We start from the raw sequence: 19,953 nt of genomic DNA, 5'->3' as shown, positions 1-19,953 counted from the left end.
TCTATGGTCAGCATAGCAGGTCTGCACTACTATCTTTTAGTCACCTCCTCTTCCATGCCACTTACTTCTCCTACATCTCCTAAGGCTAGTCATTGATGGGTAGATGTTTCCATGAAAATAAGTGGATTAGAAGACATCTACTTATTGTCAGCTGTGATGTGACCCACCCGACTTCTTCTGTGACAGATGACGCAGGAAGGGTTGAAAGAAGGCCAGCTGCTAGTGTAAACTTTAGTTTTTAGGGCTCATGTACACTGCAGCTCATAAACGCACGTTTAGGAGCTGTTCAGCAGTTTTTTCAGCAGCCCCTGAACTCACCCTAAAGTTTTCCTATGTGTCCATGTACACATCTTCGTTTACAGTTGTTTACAGGCATTTGAGTTTACAGTCATTTTATTGAACGCAGAAAACTTGCGTTCAGCAGTCGATTTTATCAGGGCTTCAAACGCAAAACACTTGTAAACACAGCTAAACGTGGCAAATTGTATTTATAAGCGTTTGCAAATTTTTTTTACTCTTCCAGTTCCCAATGCTGTCCAGAGCCTTTTTTCATCATGAAAAATGCATGCAAAGCGTTTTCAAGGTACTCAGATAGACAAAACACTGAACACAGGATGTTCCTATGAAGCTTGTCACACATTGTAATGACCAATTCACACCTCAGACCTCTCCCACCTTGGAAACAAAAGATATGTTAATTACCAATCACGCCTCAACTTCCTCATGAAGACCCCCTGCCAGGTGGCCTTAATGACTCACTCCACCAGGCACCTTTCCCACTCTTGGAAACAAAAGAAATGTTAATGAGCATCTCACACCTAATTATCTCAACACATACTGCTGTCTCTGCTTCTATTCTCTGTATTTCTCTGAAAAAGTCTGAAATAGTTAAATCATTTACCACTTTTCAGTGCATTCTGGGCATTTGGGAGGCTCTCCTGTGCTCATCTTTAAAAAACCCTTCTAAATGCAAACGCACAAAAACGAGAATAAATGCGTTATGCAAACGCGGCTAATCAGACGTTTTTTAACCTACGTTTTCCAGCAGTTAGTTTCCATCGTTCAGAAGTATCCCGTGTACATGGGGCCTTATTGCACAACAGCAATTATCAACATGTGATAATTGCATGTGGGACCTCTTTTTTTCTTGCCTTGACAAAGATGTTTTACAGGCCCTTGAAAAGTGAAATTGGTGACTGCATTTATGCAGTAAAAGAACTAAACGTTACCAAGTCCAAGCCTACATTACAAGTGTCACCACTTTCAGGCATGCATCCCTAATTTCACCAGGTGAAAGGTAAATGTGTGAGATGGACATACTTTCTATAGAGAATGAAGCAGCACATACATACTTAATAACTTTCTTCCCCTTTCACACTGAAAAGACTTGAGGATGAACAACAGAAGGTCTAAAACCCACCACGAGCAATAATAAGTGCTTCCAACATCAGCCTTCTAGGGGTAAATCAGTCTTACCTACCTACAGTCAGGTCCATAAATATTGGGACATCTACACAATTCTAACATTTTTGGCTCTATACAACACCACAATGGATTTGAAATGAAACGAACAAGATGTGCTTTAACTGCAGACTCTCAGCTTTAATTTGAGGGTATTTACATCCAAATCAGGTGAACGGTGTAGGAATTACAACAGTTTGCATATGTGCCTCCCACTTGTTAAGGAACCAAAAGTAATGGGACAGAATAATAATCATAAATCAAACTTTCACTTTTTAATACTTGGTTGCAAATCCTTTGCAGTCAATTACAGCCTGAAGTCTGGAACGCATAGACATCACCAGACGCTGGGTTTCATCCCTGGTGATGCTCTGCCAGGCCTCTACTGCAACTGTCTTCAGTTCCTGCTTGTTCTTGGGGCATTTTCCCTTCAGTTTTGTCTTCAGCCAGTGAAATGCATGCTCAATCGGATTCAGGTCAGGTGATTGACTTGGCCATTGCATAACATTCCACTTCTTTCCCTTAAAAAATGCTTTGGTTGCTTTTGCAGTATGCTTTGGGTCATTGTCCATCTGCACTGTGAAGCGGCGTCCAATGAGTTCTGAAGCATTTGGCTGAATATGAGCAGATAATATTGCCCGAAACACTTCAGAATTCATCCTGCTGCTTTTGTCATCAGTCACATCATCAATAAATACAAGAGAACCAGTTCCATTGGCAGCCATACATGCCCACGCCATGACACTACCACCATCATGCTTCACTGATGAGGTGGTATGCTTAGGATCATGAGCAGTTCCTTTCCTTCTCCATACTCTTCTCTTCCCATCACTCTGGTACAAGTTGATCTTGGTCTCATCTGTCCATAGGATGTTGTTCCAGAACTGTGAAGGCTTTTTTAGATGTCGTTTGGCAAATTCTAATCTGGCCTTCCTGTTTTTGAGGCTCACCAATGGTTTACATCTTGTGGTGAACCCTCTGTATTCACTCTGGTGAAGTGTTCTCTTGATTGTTGACTTTGACACACATACACCTACCTCCTGGTGAGTGTTCTTGATCTGGCCAACTGTTGTGAAGGGTATTTTCTTCACCAGGGAAAGAATTCTTTGGTCATCCACCACAGTTGTTTTCCGTGGTCTTCCTGGTCTTTTGGTGTTGCTGAGCTCACCCGTGCGTTCCTTCTTTTTAAAAATGTTCCAAACAGTTGTTTTGGCCATGCCTAATGTTTTTGCTATCTCTCTGATGGGTTTGTTTTGTTTTTTCAGCCTAATGATGGCTTGCTTCACTGATAGTGACAGCTCTTCGGATCTCATCTTGAGAGTTGACAGCAACAGATTCCAAATGCAAATAGCACACTTGAAATTAACTCTGGACCTTTTATCTGCTCATTGTAATTGGGATAATGAGGGAATAACACACACCTGGCCATGGAAGAGCTGAGAAGCCAATTGTCCCATTACTTTTGGCCCTTTAATAAGTGGGAGGCACATATGCAAACTGTTGTAATTCCTACACCGTTCACCTGATTTGGATGTAAATACCCTCAAATTAAAGCTGAGAGTCTGCAGTTAAAGCACATCTTGTTCGTTTCATTTCAAATCCATTGTGGTGGTGTATAGAGCCAAAAATGTTAGAATTGTGTTGATGTCCCAATATTTATGGACCTGACTGTATGTCTATAAAACTAGCCACACACTTAGCTGAGCATGCACTTTAAAAATGAAATACATGGATGCATAACCTGCAGCTTCCCAATAAAGTACAATTAATGCATATCTTCAGAATTACATTGCAAATCTGAAAATCCATTCCTACCTGGGTTACAATGCATAACATTATATGTTTTTAATCCAATGTGGAGTGAATGAGCCCTGAATATTTGCCCTGAATACTTAGCAACTGCATTTTTGACTTAGGGTATTGCAAATTGTTACATTTTAAAGCTTTAGTCCACCTTTGCAAAAAAAGTGGTAAATACAGCAACATCGATCTCATGATCAATGTACATTTAATATTTTGCAATCATTGCACCAGTGATCAGTATCAGCTCTTAGCCCTGGTTCACATATGTGCGTTCCTGCAGTCTGCGTTTTGCGTGGGCACGAGAGCCCATTCATTTGAATGGACTCCCGTGCCCCGGGACACGCAGGGAAGTTCCTGCACTTCTTCTGAAAACGCATCCCGCACAGAAACCTCGGTTCTCAATACGTTTCCGATTTCCAGTGCGGGCGGCGTGCCATTAGAATTAATGGCACCCACCCACAGGTCTGCATTCTTCTGTGCGGGTGGTGCAGCTGCACGGATTTTAGTGCGGATCCGCAGCGGCACCACCCGCACAGATGTGAACCTAGCCTTACAATATATTCCCACAACCTCTACTGAGGTTTTGGCTTGCGGTTATGGGGCTGGAGGAAGTACAGCTGAATTACGGCATGCTCCGGGTAGGTACTCTGCCTCAGTGGCAGATAAGACTAGTAGTAATTAGTAGTGAACGACCATGGACCTTGATGATGTGCTTGAGAGGACAGAGCCACACACAGCTGCACTAAATTCAAATAATTACAAAATGATGCAATAAGAAGCATCTTGCAATTCAGGGAAGGGTGGACAGTTTGCATTTTCATGCCTGGTTCACACTAGTGCAGGCCGTGTTTCCTCAGGCAGGGCAGCCCATTCATTTGAATGGGCTGCTGTGCTGTGTGTCCCACAAAAAATGCGGGTACAGGGAAATGGCATGCTCAGAAAGATCAAGGCGGTTTCCCTGCAGCTCCAGCACCCATGATTCGGCTACGAGTGGGGGAATAGGTGCGATTCCTGCACTTGCAGCCAGCCCATAGCCTGCGGGCTAGTGTGAATCCAGCATTATTACCTTGCATGCAACCATGGTTCATGTTATTCCTTAAAGGCTAAGTTCACTTTTTATTTCTTTACCAAGATCCAGCTCCCCTACGCACCAGTATACCAACGTACCTCAGCTTAAAAAAATATTCAAGCTCGCTTTGATCTGGAGAGCAAGGCCTTACCTCCAGCAGGCCATACATGGGTTAAATTCCGAAAGAAATTTCTTTGAAAATCTTTTCTTAGAATTTTCGTTCGAATTTTGCATCATTAGTGGACCACAGAAATGGCCAATTTTTGAGCAACCATCGAATCTGAATGATCGGCCATGTTGGAAATTTTTTGAAAAAACGAATGACTTTCTAATCAATGATGGAAGAATTGTGCGAGAAATATAGTCGAAAAAGAAACGAGCATGAACAGTGGACCTGGAAAGAAAAGAAAATTCTTGGCCACAAACATTCTTTTTGTAGCAACATGAGGTGAAATTAAAGGCTTGGCTGGTTGAATTTCGAAAATCAATGGTGGCACGATTTTCTAAAGAATATTTGTTCGGAATTTGACCCATGTATGGCCTGTATTAGCCTTTTAATAAATTTCTTAGAAAGCTTTTTCAATTCCTGGAATGTAGACAGAGGAGCCAGTATGACCCCGGAAGCATATTACCAGCTGATCTCATTATCACACACATCCTGCACTGACCTTATTAGTACATACCCTTCACCCATCAACTGTTTTTTTAACAACAACCCAGGGATCTCTCCCCGCGTATATTTGCCTGGCTACCCCAGCATCCCTCCAGACGGACTCAGGCTGCCTGCAGCCTATGAGACACCCCTGAAGTAATGCAAGGGCCTGCTTGATTGGATATATAGAGTGATTGGATAGATGCTGTGTCATTATATAGTTTTAGTAAATCTAAAAGGAGATTGTACAGTCAAATTGTATAGTGTATGGCCACATTTATACACCTAAAATTAACTAGTTGCACTTTGTGTCATTAATTGTTAACGGCACACCAAACACAGAAACAAACATTTTGCCACATGAAAAAACGGGTGACAAAGTATCAAAACGTACAGTAAAAAATGTGCAACTTGCATCAAGCCAAAATGTCTCATGAGCTACTTTGCAACGTGTAGCGCAGCCCATTGAAATCAACCGACTGCCCTATGTGTCTCACTAGAAAATCAAGCCAAAAAACATGCGCTCCCTTGGTATGAATGGGGCCTGAAACTGAAATTGGTGCATTTACACAGAACAAAGAGGCTCTATTTACATCTGTGTGTTTCTGAACGCATGGCAATCTGTACAGAAAATCCTCACTTTGCCATGCATTTCAGAAATTCTGCTTGAAAAGGTGCATTTTGTTTATAGTACAAAAAATAAAAAAGCGTACAGGTGATCAAATACCACCGAAAGAAAGCTCTATTTGTGGGAAAAAAAAAGGACGTACATTTAATTTGGGTGCAGCGTTGCATGACCGTGCAATTGTCAGTTAAAGTACCGCAGCGCCTTAATGCAAAAAATGGCCTGGTCAGGAAGGGGGTAAATCCTCAGGAGGGCCAGTTGTTAAATATGGGTGTAACATGAAATATGGTCTAAAAGGTAGGCTTCGCATTTAGCTTTGACAAAGCTGTAACAGCATATAGATTTACACTGAAAAACCTCAGATTATGACAAAAATAAGTCTGTTGAAATGTGCCCATGTCCTGAATATGAAAATGAGTTCAAACACAAACTCAATAACTATTTGTCGGTACAGGACTGTTAATCCGACACTTGCTATATGTACAGCACCATCTGGGGGCTGAATAATAGAAATACAGCACATTTATGTTGGAAATACATCAGGAGATGCAACCTTTTGTATATTTGTTTATAACGTTTACATGTAGAGGAAGAGATGCCATATAGGTATACTTAATTTTTATTTGATTTTTGAATTATGCTGTATCTCACGGACTGTAAAAACCTGTGTGGTCTCCAAAGGCAGCAAAGATGGGCATACACTCACGGGCCACTTTATTAGGTACACCTGTTCAATTGCTTGGTAACACAAATTGTTAATCAGCCAATCACATGGCAGCAACTCAACACATTTAGGCATGTAGATGTGGTGAAGACAACTTGCTGAAGTTCAAACTGAGCATCACAATGGGGAAGAAAGGGAATTTAAGTGACTTTGAATGTGGCATGGTTGTTAGTGCCAGACAGGCTGGTCTGAATCTTTACTGCTGATCTACTGGGATTTTCACACACAGCCATCTCTAGGGTTCACAGAGAATGGTCCAAAAAAGAGAAAATATCCAGTGAGCGTCAGTTGTGTGGATAAAAATGCCTTGTTGGGGTCAGAGGAGAATGGGCAGATATGGACCAAAATCTCTGAGAAATGTTTCTAACACCCTGTTGAATCTATGCCACGAAGAATTAAGGCAGTTCTGAAGGCAAAAGGGGGTCCAGCCCGGTACTAGCAAGGTGTAAATAATAAAGTGGCCAGTGAGTGTATGTTTGGCAATTTCGGAAGTCAATAAAAAAAAGAAAATGAACTACAAAAAGCAATTTTCCACCCATAGTCTGCACTATTTCTTGTTTTTAAGTAATCAAGCAATTGAAACTACAGTAGAACCTAATTGCAAACTCCGTTAAGCTTGAATTGTGGTCATTTCCATCTACTTCCCCTGGAGTTTTGATCATTTCGTGACTCAGAAATGGAAAACCAAAAGAAAACAGGAAACTTCACATACTGCACAAATATGAACACACACGGGGTTGTTGATTCTCTAAATTGGCACTAGGTTCCAGGAGTTCTACAGATATAATGTCTGCCTTAAAGGGTTAGATCACCTTTACACCTGGTAACCTTGACCAATCAGAATCCATCTGGTTCGTCCGAGAAATGCTGACAGAGAAGTAGGAGATGGGCAGGGATTTCAAATCCCCAGACTGCTGGAGCAGCTTTGAGGATGCTGACAGCTCAGAGACCCCGAAGGTCAGTTTGGCAGGGGTTGGGTAGGGTGTCCAGTGTTTGTTCACCTTTACATTTTTTTCTGTAAAGGTGAACACTTTAAATGACTGTAAAAAAAGACTGGAGCTCCCATATTTCAATCTTTATTCACTTTGAAAAATGGATAAAAATTGAAGCTGCTGTTGATACCTCATTTTTAAAAGTCAGTACTGTTTACAGGGTGGTCATTTTTATCCTTTTCTTCACCACTTCACTGATCTGGAGCAAGAAATTGCAAGAAATTGCATATTGGGTGTCTGAAAGCTGGTATAAACATACATGTACTAGGCCAGTTATTCATAAAGTATTAAGGGAAGAATACAGATGACGGACCCATTGCAAGCATATTCAAAGAGTCAGGAATAGCAGCTCCCCTTTTCTCATTCTGTCAATTCTTTCTAGCCTGGATTATTGTCAGAAGGAAGGTTCCTTTCAATAAAATTAAATTCTAACAGGAAAAAAAAAAAAGGGGGAGTAGCAAGTAAATGGATACTGAAACGTACTGAAATACCACTGTTGAAGTACCTGATAGAAGCAGGTTGATGATTTATCCTTCCAGAATCTATTAAGTACTGAAATGCTGAACACAGAAGCGTTTTAATGTAAAAGCTATAATCTCAACCAACTGAAGACCAGCATGTTAAAACCCCGTCAAGGACAGTATTCAGTATTGTAATACACTGACTGACAATATCTAGGTCGTGCAAAACTGTACCCCAATTATTTCATATCTTTTTGGGGGGGGGGGGGGCAGATAGAGCTTTCTTTTGACAGTACTGAATTTAATAGCTACTGAGATTTTTTTTTATTATTATATAAAAAGGAAAAAACCTGTTTCCCTTACTTTCTATTTTAAAACATAAGAAATAAAATGCCAGGACAGTACAAACACCCCCTAAATCCTGCAGAGCAGACACCCCCAAGGTCATCTACATTTTTGCCACAACTTTTTGGAAATGAAGAAATATGCCAGTATTGGGGGGATTAAACCATGAAGCAATAGATACAAATGTACAGGTCATACAAAGAGTGAACAGGAGGTGAAAGAGCATTAATATACAGGTCAAATACAATACGAGGAAGGAGACAAACATAAAATTACAGAAAAGTGATGGCAGAAAAAAGAGCTTATTTTTAATTTTCTTTATACATGTTTTGTACTTTTATTTTGTTTGTTTTTTGTTACCTTTTTTAACTGAGTACAGATCTAGCTTTGTCCCAAGCATGTGTGAAACCACTTACTGTTGACTGACTCACTACCTTTGCTGGAAGTCTATTCCAAGCATCAACTACGCTTTCAGTAATATAATACTTCCTCCAGTTAGTTTCAGGTCATGTCCCCGTGTTCGTGATCTTGGTTTCATATTGAAAACATGGTCCTCCTGAACCTTATTGACCCCCTTGATGTATTTAAAGGTTTCAGTCATGTCTGTCCTTTGCCTTCATTCCTCGAGACTGTACATATTAGGTTCCTGAAGTCGCTCTTGATATGTGTTATCCCTCAAGCCTTTCATCATTTTTGAATGAATGAGATAAATGGGTTAATGTACAGATGTACAGCATAAGGCAGTTAATAGGTTATTATACAGGTCAGATCAGGGACAGGATGGGAGTGACATATACTGTAGAAGGGTGATGACGGTAGAGGGGTATATGTCAGTGTTTATAGAAGTGGTTACATTTTTTATTGCATTTTCCTGTTAGCTGTCTGGAATGGGGAATTTCCTTTTCATCTCACACAGCAATCACTGTGTGGGATGAAAGTGGAAGCTGCTGCTAACTACACCTTGTGTAAACAATGTATGATTGCTGTGACTGATCACAGGAAAAACGTAGTACAGAGTCACTCTCATAGGCTCTGTACATTAAATCAGTAAGCTGCATTATTCAGTAAACAGTGCGCTCACATTGTGTTGCTCACGCACTTTCTAGAGAGTGCACCTAAACAGCCAGACAGCAAGAGGTTAAGATAGACGACAGGTTCCTTTTAAAAAAAATAGATCATAAAAAGTAAAGTATTCTTACCACTGTCCTGCTTTAAAAGTAAATTCACTGTTTCCTACAGATAGCCGCACTCTTTTCACAGTAGCAGATTCATTGGTAATCCCACAAACTGTTGCTGGAGAAATAACCTGCAAGATGAAGTAATGAATGCTAAAACAAAAGGTCTAGGATATAAAAGCTTCAAACATTAAAATAATCCATTAGTGGATCTGTACAGAAGGGCCATACTTTCTACCTGTACACTTTAATCCTGACATCCTGTTTATGACAATGACCGTGAGGTTGTTGGTGTAACAAGGCACAGGGTAGGTAGAAGAGAGCTTTCTGTCCCAAAATGCACAGAAATACAATACCTTGTGTTTTCGGGGGGGGGGGGGGGGGGGACCCAAGAAGAGGAGGATCAAGGCTGCTCTGTGCAAAACCATTACACAGAGCGGGTAGGTATGATGTTTGTTATTTAAAAAAATAAATAAATCTTTCTTTAACATAACTTTAAGCTTCAGTAATATAAGTAGTTTATGAGCTAATAAGTATACTGATAACTTTATATTTTATTAAAAGCCTCCCCAAATGTGTGCTCTAGAAGTTCATCAGAAAGGTATGTTGGTGATAAAAAAATAAATAAATCACAAACTGAAACAATAAAACCACGAACAATACTGTCATGCCAAGACTGTGCTGCTGCCATGTATACAGAACAGTGGATGTTGAATTCAGCATAACAATACCTTGAAATAATCATACTAAAAGCAGAAAAACATGTAGGTGTTTTGTAAATGTGTTTGCATTATATGTCAGGGGAATGGCTGAGTGTGTGTCTTCTTTCACGGACTGTCAGCACATGGAACACGCAAACTAACACACTGATTTCATCACACATGAGTGAAAACATTCAGTTCCTAGGAACAATCACCATCAGGTCTAAACTACACAAAGCACAAATCAAGCACAGCTGTGTAGAATTATATAACCCTTTAGGTATGGGTACCGCTGCTATATGTAATAATAGCAAATGCCAGAGATTTATTTATACTGCACAGAGTCAAATCTATACACAGGTCAGAGTGTAACAAAAGAACACAAAACACTGTAACAGGACCTTCAGTGACAGATACCAAACCCTGGACCACATTACGTAATGCAGAACAGGCACTTTCATAAACTGCTTGAATAGAAAGTTATAGTGATTTCTATACACAAAAGAATATATAATAATTTTTCACAATAGTTATTCAAAATTATCACTGGGAATACTGAATTTAAAAAAATGCCACCATCTCTTCTAACTAAAAAAAAAAATGTAAAAACAAATAAAGTGTTTGTAAGGGCAATTTTTTTTTGTTTATTTTGACCCTTGGTCAATTTTTTTTTCTGCACGTCTCCTCTTTTTATCACGTTACTGAGACGGTTACTTAGGCAGAAAATGTTAGAGATGTCACTCACCTCCGGTTCACACCTATGCGGCCATGCGGGCTGCGTTTTGCTCGGGCACAAGAGCGCATTCATTTGAATGGACTCCCGTGCCCGTGACACGCAGGGAAAGAAGTCCCTGCACTACTTTGGAAAACACAGTCCGCACAGGAACCTCGGTTCCAAGTACGGATTTTCGTGCGGATCCGCAGCGGCACCACCCACACAGATGTGAACCTAGGGTAAACAAGTGGTAAGGAAAAATCACCGCATAGAACACCTGCAACAAATTTTTAAGATGGGAGTTCTGTTGACTTTGGAGAGATTTCCTTTTACTTTCATTTGCATCTCAAGAAAAGGAAATGAAAAAAAAGAAAGCAGTGGGACTGAAGCAGTTTTACTCTATCCATACTGTATCTAAAAGTAAGAAAAATGATGAGTTGAAAAATTCTGTCGATTGAAAAAACGAAAATGGCACATTTTGCCATCATTTGTATAGTTTTCCTAAAAAAAAATCCAGCATGTTGGATCAGGCACTTTCGATTGCGGCATAAAAATTGCGTGTTGCAGCTGGCAAAATAATGATGCAAAAAGACAAATGATCTGATGATCAACAAGAACTTTTGTCCAGTTTTCGACTCATCTATGACATCCTTAAAAAATAAGTTCACCTTTCATAACATGCTCCACCCATATTCAGGGTGTAACATGTTATGATTGGACTGACCCCAGCTCCCCACTGTGACAGCCTAGTAGGGGATTTTCTCCACACTAGCTGTCACAATTTTAAAAAAACAAGCCACGTCATTCATTCATGGTGTTCTGTGAATGAACTACAAGTTGCGACAGCCTTTGCGGCTGTCAGCTTGTAGTTCCTAATGAACCTCCGCAGCGCTGTGGAGCATGGTGATAGTTCATTGATTCTTCCTGTCAGTACATCAGTTTGCCCGTACATCCCATAAAGGCATGCACATATACTGACAGGTCTGCAGGAGACCTGCATGGCACCAGTGATCAGCAGATACAATGCTTTAGAGGCTCCAGAAACAAAAAATAATAAATGCACATTTTTTTTACGAGCAAAAAAATGTGTATATATTATTTTTGTAAAAAGATGAACGTATCCTTTAAGATGAGAAGTTTTTGCTGGAGTATACTTTTAAAGCTACTTTCTACAGAGGAATGGACTTGTTTATGACAGTATGGTACTTACTGTATATCTGTGGACACGTTTATGGCGGTGTCACTACAGTAGAGATTATATATCTGTGCACGTTTATGGTAGTGCAAGTGCGGTACTCACTGTATATCTGTGGACATGTTTATGGCGGTGTCACTACAGTAGAGATCATATATCTGTGCACGTTTATGGTAGTGCCAGTGCGGTACTCACTGTATATCTGTGGACATGTTTATGGCGGTGTCGCTACAGTAGAGATTATATATCTGTGCACGTTTATGGTAGTGCCAGTGCGGTACTCACTGTATATCTGTGGACATGTTTATGGCGGTGTCACTACAGTAGAGATTATATATCTGTGCACGTTTATGGTAGTGCCAGTGCGGTACTCACTGTATATCTGTGGACATGTTTATGGCGGTGTCACTACAGTAGAGATTATATATCTGTGCACGTTTATGGTAGTGCCAGTGCGGTACTCACTGTATATCTGTGGACATGTTTATGGCGGTGTCACTACAGTAGAGATTATATATCTGTGCACGTTTATGGTAGTGCAAGTGCGGTACTCACTGTATATCTGTGGACATGTTTATGGCGGTGTCACTACAGTAGTGATTATTTATCTGTGCACGTTTAGGGCAGGGCCAGTGCGGTACTCACTGTATATCTGTGGACATGTTTATGGCGGTGTCACTACAGTAGTGATTATTTATCTGTGCACGTTTAGGGCAGGGCCAGTGCGGTACTCACTGTATATCTGTGGACATGTTTAGGGCAGAGCCAGTACGGTACTCATTGTATATCTGTGGACATGTTTAAGGCAGAGCCAGTACGGTACTCATTGTATATCTGTGGACATGTTTATGGCGGTGTCACTACAGTAGAGATTATATATCTGTGCACATTTATGGTAGTGCCAGTGCAGTACTCACTGTATATCTGTGGACATGTTTAGGGCAGTGTCAATAAAGTACTGACTATATATATGTAAACTTTTCTGGTGTCAGTGCGGTACTACTGACCATACTGGAAAGAGGCTACCAAGTGAAAAAATGTAGCTACTAAGTAGGTGGGCTCTGCTCTTTTTATGCATTGTAAAGATTATTTCTCCATTTTAAATGAAGCATTCCTTTAATGCACAGACACCTAACTATGCTATATGCATTAAGGAAAATATATGCAAATTTTGTTAAAATAATGCATTAAAATCCAACTCTGTCCTAAACTAGTGTTGCAGTTTTGTGAGGTTTCTGGAAAACTTAATAACATCCCAGCTTTCTTAAACTTCTTGTGATCTTGAGAAATAAGCTCTCCCCACCAAAATGTCTAGTTTTGGCTTAATACTATGATGGTATTCTGCTCCCCTGATATTTTAAATAGCATAGATTAAACAGTAAAACAGGTACAGGTGTGAGAGAATGACAACACTGTAATGGTCTTGTGATAAGGGCATTGATCTAAACTACTGAGTGGAAATCTAACCAGTGGACCGATGGAGTCACACACTTACAAGAACCCGGCTGGAAATTCAATACATCGCTGCTCAAACAAAAGTAAAAATATATGGATGTAAATATGAAAGAAATGAAGTTAAAAAGGACAACTAAGCAAAGCAGAATTTTATGATCTATGAAGATGTCTACTCACCTCCTGCCTAAATGTGTTTGCTGTCCTCTCCAAGTGATCTGTCTTCCTTTGCGATGTCATTTTCCTTCTATCATCAAATAAATCCACAGGAATTAAAATTTGTTTTCCAGAAACAAAAAAAAAAAAATAAAATAAAAATCACTGCATTTTTCCTATCACAATAACATAAAATCATTTAACATTTGTGTTCTCAGTTAGTATAGGAATCCAGACCCAAATGCAACAGAAACAACTGTGCTGCCTTTCTGAACTACACGGTGTAGGGCTACCTACGAAAAGGCCTGTGTTGTACAACAGCAACAAAATCTACTGTTTGAGAGTTTACTGAGCATCTCTATCCTAGAACAACAGAACTGCCATCACATCGCTTTTCAGACAATATTTAATAGTGCTTGCAGACAGCTCACCCACCTATTCAGGGTACAAGAGCACAAAGCAGGAGCTCTCGACAGCAATGAGGCCAAATGACCAGTGAAAATTCCAGTAGTCCCTCTGAGCATTTGACAAGAGGCTGAAACTACAGCAAGAGCCATGGCTGGGGAGAAAACTATTCAACTCTTTGGTCTGCAAGAAATCAAGAAAAAAAAAAAGCCATATTCAGGAATTATAACACAGTAATTACACTCCTACACATAATTCACAGCAAAGGGTTCATTATAAAACACAATTTAGAATGTTTTTGTTCCTCTGTGAAAACTGCTTTAAAGTGCATCTATAGTCGAAATGTAAAATCACATATTAAATTTCCACACTGAATTTCAATTATTTCTAGCCTACTCCTATTAGTCTGAATGATCTTTAAGTTTGTAAACTTACTTTCTGAAGAATACTTGAATTCTGTGACGGGGATTCACTGTGCCATGTAAGCTGTATCGCACATTTCACAGAGCCTGCCTTCTGAACTACAGAGGTGCTGAGAGGACGTTTTTTAGAAGCCGCAGGAAGTACAGAAATGGCACCCATACACATGTCGTGCATTTTGCCACAATTAGGGGTCATGGGCAGAATCATAGCAACTCTGTCTGTGATTCTAAATCGCATATATGATGGGGCCTAAAGGAAGCTCACAAAACTAAGGATTATGAGAGGTCTCCTATTACATAGAAAGTAGCGGGGCAACATTTTGGGATACATTTGAGATCGCCGCTGCATTTATTTATTTCTGTGCTTAGAAACTGTAATGTACTCGAAAGTTGTATTTTGATGGTACATGGTCCCTATGTGATTGGCCACAATTGTTCCTCCATATTTGGTGGGAATGTCCAAAAGTCCGCAGATTTTGGATTTGTGTCTACAATTTCTTGTTTTTGTTGATGGGCATGAACCCTAAAAAAAACCCTCAACAGGATTTAATGGGCCTTCTTATTTTAGGGGCAAAGCGGCACGTGCAAAGGCTGATCTCTTTTGTGCTTTTAGCAACCCGAATCGACAGCCAGATCATAGAAATCTTCCACAATACTGTTTGACCTGATCAAGGCCAAACATTCCAGGATAATGGTCTAGAAAACTTTTGGCTATTCTTAATGACAAATTGCCCCAGTTTGAAAAGATATGGGAACCCTGGATCACCTACCTTAGGGGAATACCTAGAGTCCAAAAGGTGCCTCTGGAGTTCTGTCACTGAGCTCTACCATCACACAGAATACCCTACCTTCTCTTTTCCTCTCTTTCTTTCAAGTCTTTCCTTCCTGAATGTGAAGTCTGGTACCCCCAGACTAGCTATTTGGGATGAGTCAAAGATAGGCTATGGTCACTGGGGGTGGATGTCAGTTTCTTCACAGGTCTCTTACCATGTTGAATGTCACCTTTGGCCAATTCAGATTGAAAAAAAAATATATATATATTTTTAATTTATTTTATTAAAAAATTATTGGAAACGATAATGTAGCCATTATATCTACATACTGTATGTTCATGGTGTGTTGGGTGATATAAAATATTGCCTCCAGCATATATTTTTATAAAAAGAAAAAAAAATTGTTGAGTAAACACTGTATCAGTTTATTTTGAGTGTGCTTATTTTTTTAAAGGACACCTAGAAGGGAACTTGGAAGAGAATTGGCAAAACATTCAGTGTTTTTAAAGTTTTTCTAATTTAATATTAAAACTGCCTACGGAAGTAAACTGAAATAACTGTACGGCTTATAAAAAGCCACATTTCTCTCTCAAAACAATGTCAAATTTAGATGGGTATCTAAACAGAAAAAAAAAAATTCTAACTGGATGAAGCAAAGAAAAGCAAAAACTGCTCTGGAATTTTTGTGATTAAATAAAATCTATATACGAAGCTGCAATTTCGAGTTTTATTTTTCCCATAGGTACCAAAGATTGTGAGCAAAAATGTGAAAAATAATGAAAAATAAATCACATTTTCTAATGTTTAAAGACAGTCTCCATTAAAACAACAATATTACAAATTATGGCCACAGAGGGAGATCATATCCATCTAAATCTGCATACAGCTTGTCTGTGCAATGAAAATCCTGGACTGCTCACTATGATGCTTATCTGAGATGGAGTAGTTACTAAGGAAGGTCTGTGCCATAAAGTTCTACAATTGCCAACAATATTTAATTAATACTTGGCACCTTTTTTTTTTTCTGGCAAACGCGCGGCAGTCATGCATGATCTGAAATCCTGGGTAAGTAGCCAGAAATACATACAAACAAGAAACCCTGTTTTGGAGAATTTGATAAAGCTATCTGGCAAAAGAGAGACGAGATCTTCATAACAGCAGACACGACTTCTGAATATGATTTAAAGCAGAGTTTTTGAGATAAAATGTTCTCTATTTAGGGATCATTATTTAATGATTATTATTGCAAGGCAAGGTGCACAAAATCACCCATAATATACATTATTTTAGGTTATCCTCACTTGGTTTTTCTCTGTTTTAGAGAGATTCTCTGTAAATAGTCCCAAGATTGACATGGTCAGCCTGCTGACCGGCCTTTCCTCTGCTACAGTTATCCATTACAGACTAGTCACCTCCCTGCCCCCAGCCTGTAATTTGACAGTGACAGAGCAGCAGTAGCTTATCTATCTTATCTGTATGTTGCTCTGCTTTCTACTACTATCAGAATGTTCATTGTTAGTACATTAACACAAGGCACCAGGAGTCTCGGGGGCCCATGCAGTTCCCCCCCCACTTCCCAGCAGGGGGAAATCGCATGTGGACAGAATTGGTGATCAGTGCTGCAGGTGAGAAAATGACTGGAGTCGATCTGTGTGGCTCTCTCCCTGCAGCAGCTAAAAGTTGGCACCTCCTCCTCCCTTGTGCCAGCTTTCAGCTGCTGCAGGCAGAGAGTCACACAGAAGATTGTTTCCATTAATATCCTCACCTGCCACACTTGTCACCTGCTCTGTCCACATGCTGTCTGGGCTCCCGCCATGTAACCGCCCCCCACCATGTGCCTAGCATGCAATATGTGCTGTGATTCCCCCCCTCCCCGGCAGCACTGTCTGCTCCTGCCAGCTTCTGTGGGGCACAGGGGATCTTCAGACTGAAAAGGGGGGGGGGGGCATAAATATATCATACCGGCCGGCCCCTTTCTTTCCTTAGTGAGCACAGCAAGTGATTGGTACCAATCACTCACTGTGGTCATTCATAACTGAAGCATAGTAAACTGTGTTTACTATGCTTCAGTTTGTGAATGAACAGGAAGTCTCAGAGTGCTTCCTATTTATTCATCTACAGTGCAGCTGATGCTGCACATAAAGAGATTGGGGAATCTATGTCCCCAGTCCCTTTCTCTGTCCCAAAAGTGATCATCAGAGGTCTGTTTAGACCTCTAATATCTCACCAAAGACCCCCCCATACAGGGGAAAAAAAAAAGAGTCAGTGTATGCAAGGGGCAGTGTGTAGAGAGGGTGGGACAGTGTGGGCTGGCGGTGAATTTTTATTTGAGATAATACCCTAGTTGTGTTCATTTGTGGTTTCTAATCAGACAAAAAAGCCACACCCAATATGTAGCATAATTTAGCCACACCCACCTTGTGCCACAGTACGTGTAGGGTGCCACAGGTCGCCATCTCCCTGGTAGGGGCCCCAGTGCATTATTTCATCCAGGGGACCATGATGCTATTATGATGGCACTACATGTCCGTTGTTAGGAATTTAGATGTAGCTGCTGTAACCTTTTTAAAGTACTGTTGCAGGGGATAGCTAAAATTTAGCATCTGGGTGACACTTGGGAGAAAAAAAAATGACTCAAGCAGCAAATGAGATATCTGGGAGCTTTCTGCACACAACAACAATCAAAATATTATCAGTTTTCCATATAGATGAGGACTTGATATAGTCTTCTCACAAGACAATTGGACTGGTTTAGTAAGGCAACGTGAAGTGCAATGAACCAGAGGAGCCAATCAGAATCGTTTTTAATTAGAGAATTTAGGTGAACCTGTCAGCCTTTAAAGCTAAAACCATTCACTCCTCAAGAATACACTACATAGCAAACAGTGCAGTTCTAGCTAGTTAGCTATTTTTAGCTAACCTGTCCACCCCTGAAATTTTCAAACTATATGCCACCCCCCTCAAGAAACAGCTCAATGTTACCCTATGTGTCCATGTACATTAGGACATTTAGAGGAATATTTTAGGCTCAGTGTCTGGAGGCAGAAAAAACCCTTCTGGTTTGTGTTTTTGAGAGGCGTTTTCTGGCAGAAAGAAATGCAAACCGTTCCTAAACGCCAGTACAAAATGCTGTATATGAGCATTTTTTTGCTAAAGGAACTGGCATTTTTTTAAGCCCAGTGTGTATGAACCCTAAAAACATTCAAACTAGGCCACAAGTACACTTTAAAATTAAACTCTAGTTTGGTTTTGTGAAAATAGCAATCTTTCACTGTGTCCTGTCCAAAAAACAATTAGTCAGTGTCATAATGACACTCACTCTGCAAAAACAATAAGTCAGCAGCTACAAAAACTGTAGCTGCTGACTTTAAAAAAAACAGCCACTCACCTGTCCCATGACCCCGAGGTGCCCCTGCTGCAGCCTGTTTCCCCGGTATCTTCAGTGTGGGCACCCGGCTGTGACAGCTTGCGGCTTCACAGCCGGGTGCCCACTGCGCATGCGCGAGTAGTGCTGCGTTTCCTGAATGGCCCCGTCGTCTTCTGGGACCTGTCACATGTCCCACAAGAGAGGGAGGGTAGGTGGACAACTCCCACTTCCGATCACCTAGGCGATCGCAGCGGAAGTGGGAGCGGGTACCTGTCAATTTCGGGTACCCGCTCGCCAAAGGTGGCGATCCTTAATGGGGAGCGGGGTACCAGTCTTTAAAGCTGAACTTCCCCTTTTGGGTGGAACTCCGCTTTAAAACCTCTTTCACATGGACGTTCCGATTGGGTCCGCCTGCTCAATTTTCAGGCAGACCCAATCGGAACTTCCATTCTCCTCTATGTAGCGGCGGGTGTAAAGGGACATGTGTCCATTTACACCCGCCGACATCCAATCAGATCCCACCCCAATCAGATCTACTAAAGGGGTCTGCCCATGTGAAAGGACATGAAGTTTGTGGAAATCTTTTTGAACCTTTTTTGGATCTTGGTGCGGACTTGCTGTAAAAAGTAGTGAGCAAATCACACAAGCAGGAAATTAGATTTCTGGGTGCAGTCGGTAAACCAATAATGACCAAAACGTCTTCCACATTTACATTTTTGAATGACTGAAAGGTACATTTTGGGGGAATGCTCTATCATGAAATCTGATACAGGTAAGTAACTTTCCTGCCACACAGTACATCTTCTAAAAAATGCTGTTTTTCATAAAAATTGAATTACACTGCACCTGAGCACCACAAACCAAAAAAACGCTTTTTAAAGTGTTACTAAACCCAGCACCCTGCATACTATATCTGGTCTCCCACAGTACACAGAACATGGAAGTGCAATTATTTTAGTAAATATAAACTGCTAAATACCTTTTCTCATCAGCAGTTAGAGCAGTCTTATGACTTCTAACAGTGTTCAGCAGAGCACTGGTTAAAGCTTGTAGGAGTTTTCTTTCATTTCTAGGAGGATGCAGAACCCCTGACCTCTGTCTGGACAGTGCTGATTGGCCCTGTGCTGATCACATTTACTCTCCCAAGAGAAAAAAAAACTCTCTAGCAATACACACAAAACTGAGCATGCGCAGTGTCTCCACATGATATGTCTTATCAGGAGATAAGAGGGGGACACTAGAAGAAGAAGATGATCAGAGAAGTCAGGATCAAACAGCATTTTTACACAATGCAGAGGATTAACCCCTTAGGTTCCACAGTGAGTATAACAAGCATGCTTTACTGCATATACAGACTGATTTTACCATTGTGGATTTAGTAACACGTTAAAGGAGAAGTACAATCAAAGCTGTTTTGGCTATACTTCTCCTGTGGATCACAGGAGTGCAGTGGGTTCCGC

The 19,953-nt window shown here is 40.6% G+C and overlaps 1 protein-coding gene across 5 annotated transcripts in view; it reads right to left on the bottom strand.

The window, feature by feature from the left end:
* Positions 1-19,953, bottom strand: part of OXNAD1 (oxidoreductase NAD binding domain containing 1) — a 112,434-nt gene that overhangs the window by 71,027 nt on the left and 21,454 nt on the right. For all 5 annotated transcript variants that reach the window (XM_089660002.1, XM_089660003.1, XM_089660000.1 and 2 more), the window contains 3 exons: positions 13,962-14,114; positions 13,551-13,617; positions 9,332-9,438 (listed from right to left, as the gene is read on the bottom strand). In XM_089660002.1, coding sequence (XP_089516128.1) covers positions 9,332-9,438; positions 13,551-13,617; positions 13,962-14,083 — 296 coding nt within the window. In that variant the 5' untranslated portion in view covers positions 14,084-14,114. The remainder of the gene's footprint in view (positions 1-9,331; positions 9,439-13,550; positions 13,618-13,961; positions 14,115-19,953) is intronic.

Source organism: Staurois parvus, unplaced genomic scaffold, assembly GCF_062004578.1.
Source record: "Staurois parvus isolate SC_StPar_1 unplaced genomic scaffold, SC_StPar_1.0 ptg001194l, whole genome shotgun sequence".
Lineage (NCBI taxonomy): Eukaryota > Metazoa > Chordata > Amphibia > Anura > Ranidae > Staurois > Staurois parvus.
The sequence above is the reverse complement of the archived record's forward strand: the minus strand, read 5'-3'. Positions and strand labels throughout refer to the sequence as shown.